At 44.7% G+C, this 8,669-nt stretch overlaps 1 protein-coding gene across 1 annotated transcript; it reads right to left on the reverse strand.

Annotated features, from left to right (window-relative positions):
* Positions 1-5,823: 5,823 nt before the first annotated feature.
* LOC135192915 (uncharacterized) lies at positions 5,824-6,888 on the reverse strand. Its single transcript, XM_064176308.1, is given in 1 exon segment — positions 5,824-6,888. A coding segment is annotated over 1 exon segment (1,065 nt).
* Between the last annotated feature and the right edge of the window lie 1,781 nt (positions 6,889-8,669).

Genomic DNA, 8,669 nt, shown 5'->3' on the forward strand with positions numbered 1-8,669 from the left:
TACTGGACTTTCTGATATAAATCCACGCTTTGGAGCACACAGATGTGTTCAGAAAGACTACCTCAGAAGTTTTGCTAGTCTGAGTAGCAGCCCAGAATTTGCTCCCTGAGCATGACATAGTCAATAAATGTGTTTCCTTATCCACTTTACCTCTGCTAGATCCATGTCAAGAACATTTGTAATATTTGTACAGAACAGTTGTCTTCTTTATTTTTGTTTGGTTGGATGGTTAGGGATTTTTTGTTTGGTTGGTTTTGTATTTTGGTGGTTTGGGTTTTTTTTTTTGCTGGGGGTTGGTTTTGGGTTTTTTGCTTTGGTTGTTTTGGGTTTTTTTTTGTGGTGTTTTCTTCGATTTGTTTGGTTGGTTTTGATTTGGGTTTGGGTTTTTTCCCTTCTAAAAAGTCTGGAGTAAACACATGGTTAATCTTATTCTTTTTTTCTCTTGTGGAATATTTTTTCAAATAATCTTCATTTTTTTACAGAAGTTTGATGAAGGCAGAAAAACATGTCCAGGCAAGGCAAAGCATGTATACAAGCCTATTTGGGCCTATGGGCCCTCCATGACAGCAGTATTGTCTCAGACAGAAATACGCACTTTTAGGAATGGGAATCATTTATTTCTCTGAGCTTGATGTGTTTCTACTACAAGATTCCTTTAATCCAGATAAATCTTGTAAATAAATTACAGTAGTTTATTATGTTTTTGTTTGTGAAAAATGCCAGTACTTCTATCTTAAAGGTTCAAAATGTATCTCTTACTCTTCTTGTCAGAAGAAATATTTTCCCACTTTCATAATATTGAAATATTTTTTACTAAACCAATTGAGTAAAAGAGTAACAGTACTTTTCCATTTCTTTCTCTTATGTGTAAAAATGAATAACTGAAATAACTTTTGAAATTGCAATTCATCAAAATTCACTACAAGACGGTAAAAAATTACTTTGGTGCAAATATCAACAAAATTACCTGTGAAACAACATCTTTTTTTAGTAAAAAGCTGTCTTTCTGGTTGAAAATGTCATTAACTTCAGGAAGGATTCAGAGACTGAAATTACAGTCATCTTTCAGTCAGTTACTCCTGATGTACATGATAGATTAATTGAGTAACATCATATGTTTTTAGTGCCTAATTAAAATTCAACAATGTACAAAGAATGACAAATAATGAACATAGATGAAAAAAGAATAACAAATAATAAATCACACACTTTGGAAGTTCAAGGTGATTCCAACAGAAGTTGAAGCAATGAAAAGATTCACTTTTTACTTCAACAGAATTTGGATCAGAGCTACGAGTTATTATATAAGCAACAACAAACATTAATTTATTTAAATATTTTTATAATAAAAACTTGCAAATCATATGGAAAGAAAATAAGCTGAAACTAAATACTGAAGAGTATCAAAGAGTTTGAAAGTTTGAGGAACTATCTCTTGATTATTCCAGTTACTTTGTGGTTTCAGTTTGGTCTAATGTTTCTAAGAATATAGCTACGTCTGCTTATTAATTCAAGAAAATCAGCTTCAAGAAACATATCTGAGACATGGATAAGAGTATTCCATATCTGAAACCTTAATTAGTGGTGAGAAAATATCAGGAAAGGTTTCCTTTGCAAGATGAGATTTTGCAAGAACTGCTTCAGAGGATGTCTAAATAGAAGATATCTAGTTACTTGTTCAAATATCATGTAGTACACAGAATGGGGCCTAAGGATTTTTTTCTTAATTGTTATTCTTAAATATTTGTGAGACTAAAAAGGAAAGTTGCCAACATCTCACGTGTGCTAGTTTGGGGCTAACTGAAATATTTTAGAGAAATTAGATTATAGACTATGGAAAAAAAAACAGCTTCATTCATAGGTTTGCTGAGATGTATAAAAAGAAGAACATGAACATAGATGTGGTGGTTTGGCTGTTACCTGCCCCCCTACACTTAAGAAGGTACCCCAGCTAACTCAGACGGACTCTGGGAATATAAATGAAGCTATTTATTTACAGCTAGCACAATATACAAGCAGATATTTACAGTATATACAATTATATACAGAAACATACAAGTTAAAAGTAATACAGAAACACAACTCCCCTCCCAGAAACCTGAGTCCCCAGGAGGGGCTCTCAACCACCCCTGCACCTTCCCCCTGCCCCTCTCAACCTTACCCCAGTCTTAAGGAAAAATAGAGGTTCAGTCAAGAGGTTAAGAAGTAAGGTTAGTGGCAGTGAGGTTAGGGAGATGTAGCTCAGTCCGAAGCCAAAAGCAGACTGAGTGAAAAAATGGCGAAAGTGTTATCTAATGTTTTCTTTCTTGTTCCCATACCACTCAGTGAGACTGTGAGGGAAGGAGACATCACAATTGTTTTCCTTTTCACAGCCAATTATCTACTTTTTCTTACCAAAACATTCTAGCCTGCTTCAAACTAGCACAATAGATGAAAGAGTGGATATCTGTTGCAACTGGTGTCTGCTTTCTCCCCAGGCTGTTGCTTCTGTGTAACTAATCCGTCTACTTTCTAATCCCTCTTGAGAATCATCTCAACTCACCTTGCACATAAGGCAAACTCTGGGATAATGTAGAGGGGTGGAAAGAAGGTGGAAGGACATTTGGAAGCCCCTCTGGAGGACTCTGATTTCTGGGAGTGTCAAGGTCTGGAGGAGCAGAGATTAACAGTATCTCTGTCCAGAGGAGCTAGACCAGTTCTTATGGATTCCGTGTTGTGAAATTAAGGTGCAAACGAGACCAGATATCACCATGAAACTGTTTATTAAAGGATAAGGTTGGGCAAAACAGAGGGAGAGAAGGGAGAAGGGGGAGAGAGAAAGATCAGAACAGAGGGAGAGAGGGGAGAAGGGGGAGAGAGAAAGATAAAGAGATCGATGGAGAAGAAAAGAAGGATCAGGGAAGGGGAAAAGGCTATGAGCATATTACCCTCAGTCGCAGATGAAGGAGTGAGAGAGAGACGGGAGCGTGGCCCAGGGATGATCTTCTGTGGAGTTTGTCAGAGGTTCTTCCGGTGGTGTGCAGCTGTGGTGGTCTGGTGATGGTCTGCCCTCAGTGGTCCGGTGGAGATGTCACTCTTGGTCCGGTGGGAATGGTGGTCCCCTGGGAATGCCACACTCTGTCTGCTGGTGATGCCACTGGTGGTGCGGTGGGAATACCACTGGTGGGGATACCACGCTTAGTCTGGTGGGGATGCCACTGGTGGTGCGGTGGGAATACCACTGGTGAGGATACCACACTTGGTCTGGTGGGGATGCCACACTTTGGCAGGCCTTTCTCCTGCCTTTTTATACAGTTTTCTGCTCAGTGTCCAGCTGCAGCCCCCCCAGGGCATCTTCCTGTGCATTCTCACACATTCGCAGGGGTCCGGCGTCGCCGGTGGGAGGGCCTCCGCCCTCTCTCGGCTACACCTGTCCACACCCTGCATACACATCCCTTGGGGGCAGCTGGGATAAGATGGAGGCTTCCTGGGCAGTCCAGCCAGGGTGAGGTCTAGGAGTTTCAAAGGTATTGTCTGTTGATTTGCATCTCTGAGCTTTTGGGCCAAGCACCGAGTCTGAGTCCCAGAAGTAACAAGATTAAGGAGAGATGATGCAATCTTCGTTGATTAAGGAGGGACGATGCAATCTTTATCTTTGTTGATTAACAAGAGAGAGGATCAGACTCTCACATCACCCCGTCAACAAAGATAAAAGAGGGAAAATGGATGGGGGGGGGGGGGGAAGAGAGAGAAAGGAAAAGGAAAGGTTTAGGGGAAAAATGGGGAAGTTTTATACAATTTTCACAATAGACATGGGTTTTGATCGGGTAATGGCCCGAACGTGTTTCACACCATCAGTGGATACAAATTGCATATTGGATACTACATGTTGAATCAGTTGTATAAAACAGGGAATGATACATGGCAAGAAAAGTAACAATGCCAAAACACATAACAAATAAAACAACATCTGTTTAACCCAAGGTCCCCCTGGAAGCCAGGAGAGCCAGTCCATATTCCATCCTTCCCAGGTCTGGACAGGTACATGAGCTAATTTTCGAATCCCAGAAGATAATTGTCTCACTACTTTCCCATTGTCATCAATCTGTAGACAACAGTTGGAATAATTTCATTTTCCACAAACCCCTCCTTCTTCTGCTAGCAGATAATCAAGAACCATTTGGTGTTGGATAATGGCAGTTCGCATTTGTGTGGATTGATCTGCTAACAGATCTAGGGCCCGAGCTGTCTCATTGGTGATTATTTCTAGCACTGCTTGTAGCCTTATGATATGGTTTAAGTTATAGATTGGTTCTTGAGCACCACTGATCCACTCGTGGGGGTTCCAGGTGGCAGGACCATAATACTCGATGATACGCTGGGGGGTCCAGTCATCTTTTCCCCACTTTTGACCACTACCTTGTGCCAAATGAGTGGAGATGGACCTTCTCTTTCTTCCCAAATTATCATATACTTTGATTCCCAGACTCTTTCCTTCTCCATCTGGGAGTAAGAAAAACAGTGGGTGAATCAGTCCAATATAGCATACCCCAGTCCATTTAGGTGGCAACTTTTTATAGGCCCGGTGCCCACATATCCAGTAATGTCCCTTTAAGGCAATTGCTCCATTCTCAAACAGGCCTGTGGGGGTCATGGGCACCTGGAAATAGGTAGAATTTGTCATTCCCAATGGGTTAGGGAAAAGGACATTGTTCCATCTCCCCTCAGGATGTGCACGACCCTTCATACTACAATACCAAGCACCCGAATAATTTTTCCACTCACACATCTGATGGAGGAGTGGTCCATGGTGCTTACTCAGATCATACACCCAAGACATAGACAAAAGAACAATGCTGGATTGCTTAACAAAACAGGACAGAATACATTAATTCCATATCCCCCCACCCCGTCAATCCTTCAGGCGGGAGTCCATTGAAGCTTATGTAAATCTTCTCCGTGTATCAGGCAAAAGAACAATGCTGTGTATCCCCCCACCCCGTCAGTCCTTCAGTCGGGAGTCCATTGAAGCTTAGGTAAAGCTTCCCTGTGTATCTGGTGACACTGCCAGGCTGTGAGGAAAGGGCAGTCGGCAGTCCTCTGTTGTAGTGATGCTGCGGGGAGAACTTGTAGCCTGTAAAACTTGAGAAGTCATTAGTATGGCAACAAGACAAATCCTTCTGACAATATCTCAAGGAATCTTTAGTCAACTCCCTCAGATACTGATAAGGTATCAGGGCAAAGCACCCCCTGCCCAGAGAGAGGCTCCCTGAGCCTGCCCAGGTGAAGCTAATTGCTTTGAATGGGCTGGTAAAGTGCCTTTGATTGTTTCAGCTTGAAGCCAAGCTAGGCACAAACCAAATCCACCTCCCAAACCCTGTACAATTTGCAATTGATTGGTGATCTCTAGGCTTCACCTCCCCCACTCACCACAGAGGGGTGAAGCTCTCAGCTCCTCTGAGGCTGAGAAAGGGGCACGCCTTTCCCCACATCAGATAAGTCTATCAAGGGGGGTGCAGTGGGTTCGAGTTTCTGGCTAGACTCTGGCCAGTTTTTTACAACGATTTCCAACTGCACTGAAGATAACCCATCAATCACTTCTTTTGGGATACCTTTCTTTCGGCCAAGCCCCCACCAATACTGTCTAGTGTTCAGGTACTCCCTTCCCCCAGTCGAGTGTCGTTTGGGGATTCGAAGCATCTGGCTCCGGGGGTCTGCACTTGGCAGTGGGCGATTAATTTTCAGATGCCTCAAGCCTCTAGGCTCAGACTTATGAACTTCCTCAGGCACCCCATACTGCCTGGCATAATCTAATAGCTCTCTGGCCACCTCCTCCCACGTCCATTATCTGCCATCGGGCTGGTTCCTCCCGGGTGTTAAGTTCTCCCTCAGAGTAGCTTGTATTCGGGAGGTAAGTGGGGTGTCAGCTATCTCCTTTTGAAGCTGAATGCCTTTCATCTTAAGGGAGTCAGGAAGTCCCCTGACCAAAGGAGTCATTCGCTTTGGGTCCACCAAGAGAGAAAGGGGCGATTCAAAATGATGTTTCAGTTCTCGATCATAGACCATTTGCAAACAAGCTGCCTTCTGCACATTTTCCATTATCTGATTCATGCCTCCCCTCAGAACTAGAGGCTCTCCTCTCTCCTTTGAATCAAAGCCCCCAGCCCAGAAAGCTGCTCGCTGAGTAAGGCTCCAGGGACCACTCCTATTTCCCGTAGTTAGGAACACATTAGCACCCCAATAGCCTGTAGCTTCAGCCTCTGTCAACCTAATTTGATCCCCTCCAGTTTTAGAAACACGCCATACATATTCCACCTCAGACTCTCCAGCCGAACGTGTGAACTCTTTACGCAGTTTGGCCAGCTCAGTGGAAGAAAAGGGTATCTCTTTGGTTGTGATGGCAGGGGTGCCATCCTCATCCTCATACAGCATTTCAGTTTTAATGAGAGGACGCATGTGAGCAGCAGCTCCCTCTGCTGCTGCCAGTTCTGCCTGGGGGTATATGCAGGCAGGCTCTGTTTGCTTTAACTCTTCCTCCTTCAAAAACCACTTTTGCCACTTCTGTTCTGTTTTTAATCTATCCTTAAGATCTGCCACTTCGTCTTTTAAAGTTACAATATGCCCTTGCAGGGAATCTACCAGATCCTGCAAGGAGGAAATGATTTTATTCTCTCATCCGTTTTGGCTTTGCTTTTCATCTATTGAAGCGGCCAAACACGCACCCAAAACTGCACAGATGAAGGCTTTGCCCTTTCCCGACTTGGCCCGTGCCTCCTTCTGCAGGGCCACAATCTGCTCCGCCACACTCTGACAGTTACTCCAGTTCTCACGGGCCCAATCCAGCCCTTCCACGGACGGGCGGGCACCGTGAGCTTCCAACAAACAGAAAAGCCTCTCCACCGTGGCCATTGCCTTTAAGGTAAGAGCTCCACGGGGAGGTCACAACAACACAAAGACCTTATACCTCAAAACCTTCCCTACAAAAACCACTCAAAGAGAGCTCACACACACAATAAATTCCTCCAGGGAGATCACACCGAGATCTAGCTTCTCGGAGAGGACAGCCACAGTCACCCTGAGAGGACACACTTTACCAACAGAGAAACTATTCCGTTTGGGTTCACTAGACTTCTCGGGGGAAATTCTTTCCCCCAGAACACACTTTACACAATCCTATTTACCGCAGGGTACTAAGAATTCTCGGGAAGGCCACACTAAAATCAACACTTGTACCCTAAAATATTCTTTCCCGGGAACGCAGAGATCTAGCTTCTCGGAGAGGACAGCCACAGTCTCCCCGAGAGGACACACTTTACCAACAGAGAGACTTCTCGGGGGAAATTCTTTCCCCCAGGGCACACTTTACACAATATTCACAAGTTTCCTAAACTTCTTGTGAACCTTTCCCCAAGGGGACACACTTTACCAATATTCTCAATTTTACTAGACTTCTTGTGGAGGTACTTCTCCCCAAGAGGACACACTTTACACAATATTTCCTATTTACCGGAGAGTACTAAGAATTCTCGGGAAGGCCACACTATAAAATCAACACTTGTACCCCAAAATATTCTTTCCCGAGAACGCAGACACATTTAGGCATTTGAAGAATGCCCACACTCTGCTCCACAAGCATTCACTTTGCTCTCAGAGTACATCTCAGACACACTCGTGCACACTTCGGGGTTCTCAGAAATGCAACAGTTTCCTGATGATACTTTCACTACACAGAATCCTGTCCGTGACGCCAAAAAATGTCAAGGTCTGGAGGAGCAGAGATTAACAGTATCTCCGTCCACAGGAGCTAGACCAGTTCTTGTGGATTCCGTGTTGTGAAATTAAGGTGCAAACGAGACCATATATCACCATGAAACTGTTTATTAAAGGATAAGGTTGGGCAAAACGGAGGGAGAGAGGGGAGAAGGGGGAGAGAGAAAGATAAAGAGATCGATGGAGAAGAAAAGAAGTAGCAGGGAAGGGGAAATGCTGTGAGCATATTACCCTCAGTCGCAGATGAAGGAGTGAGAGAGAAATGGGAGCGTGGCCCAGGGATGATCTTCTGCGGAGTTTGTCAGAGGTTCTTCCGGTGGTGTGCAGCTGTGGTGGTCTGGTGATGGTCTGCCCTCAGTGGTCCGGTGGAGATGTCACTGGTGGTCTGATGGAGGTGCCACTCTCTGTCTGCTGGTGATGCCACTGGTGGTGCGGTGGGAATACCACTGGTGGGGATACCACACTTGGTCTGGTGGGGATGCCACACTTTGGCAGGCCTTTCTCCTGCCTTTTTATACAGTTTTCTGCTCAGTGTCCAGCTGCAGCCCCCCCAGGGCATCTTCCTGTGCATTCTCACACATTCGCAGGGGTCCGGCGTCGCCGGTGGGAGGGCCTCCGCCCTCTCTCGGCTACACCTGTCCACACCCTGCATACACATCCCTTGGGGGCAGCTGGGATAAGATGGAGGCTTCCTGGGCAGTCCAGCCAGGGTGAGGTCTAGGAGTTTCAAAGGTATTGTCTGTTGATTTGCATCTCTGAGCTTTTGGGCCAAGCACCGAGTCTGAGTCCCAGAAGTAACAAGATTAAGGAGAGATGATGCAATCTTCGTTGATTAAGGAGGGACGATGCAATCTTTATCTTTGTTGATTAACAAGAGAGAGGATCAGACTCTCACAGGGAGGAGTATTGTGTTTCTGTAT

This window comes from Pogoniulus pusillus, chromosome Z (assembly GCF_015220805.1).
Source record: "Pogoniulus pusillus isolate bPogPus1 chromosome Z, bPogPus1.pri, whole genome shotgun sequence".
NCBI lineage: Eukaryota > Metazoa > Chordata > Aves > Piciformes > Lybiidae > Pogoniulus > Pogoniulus pusillus.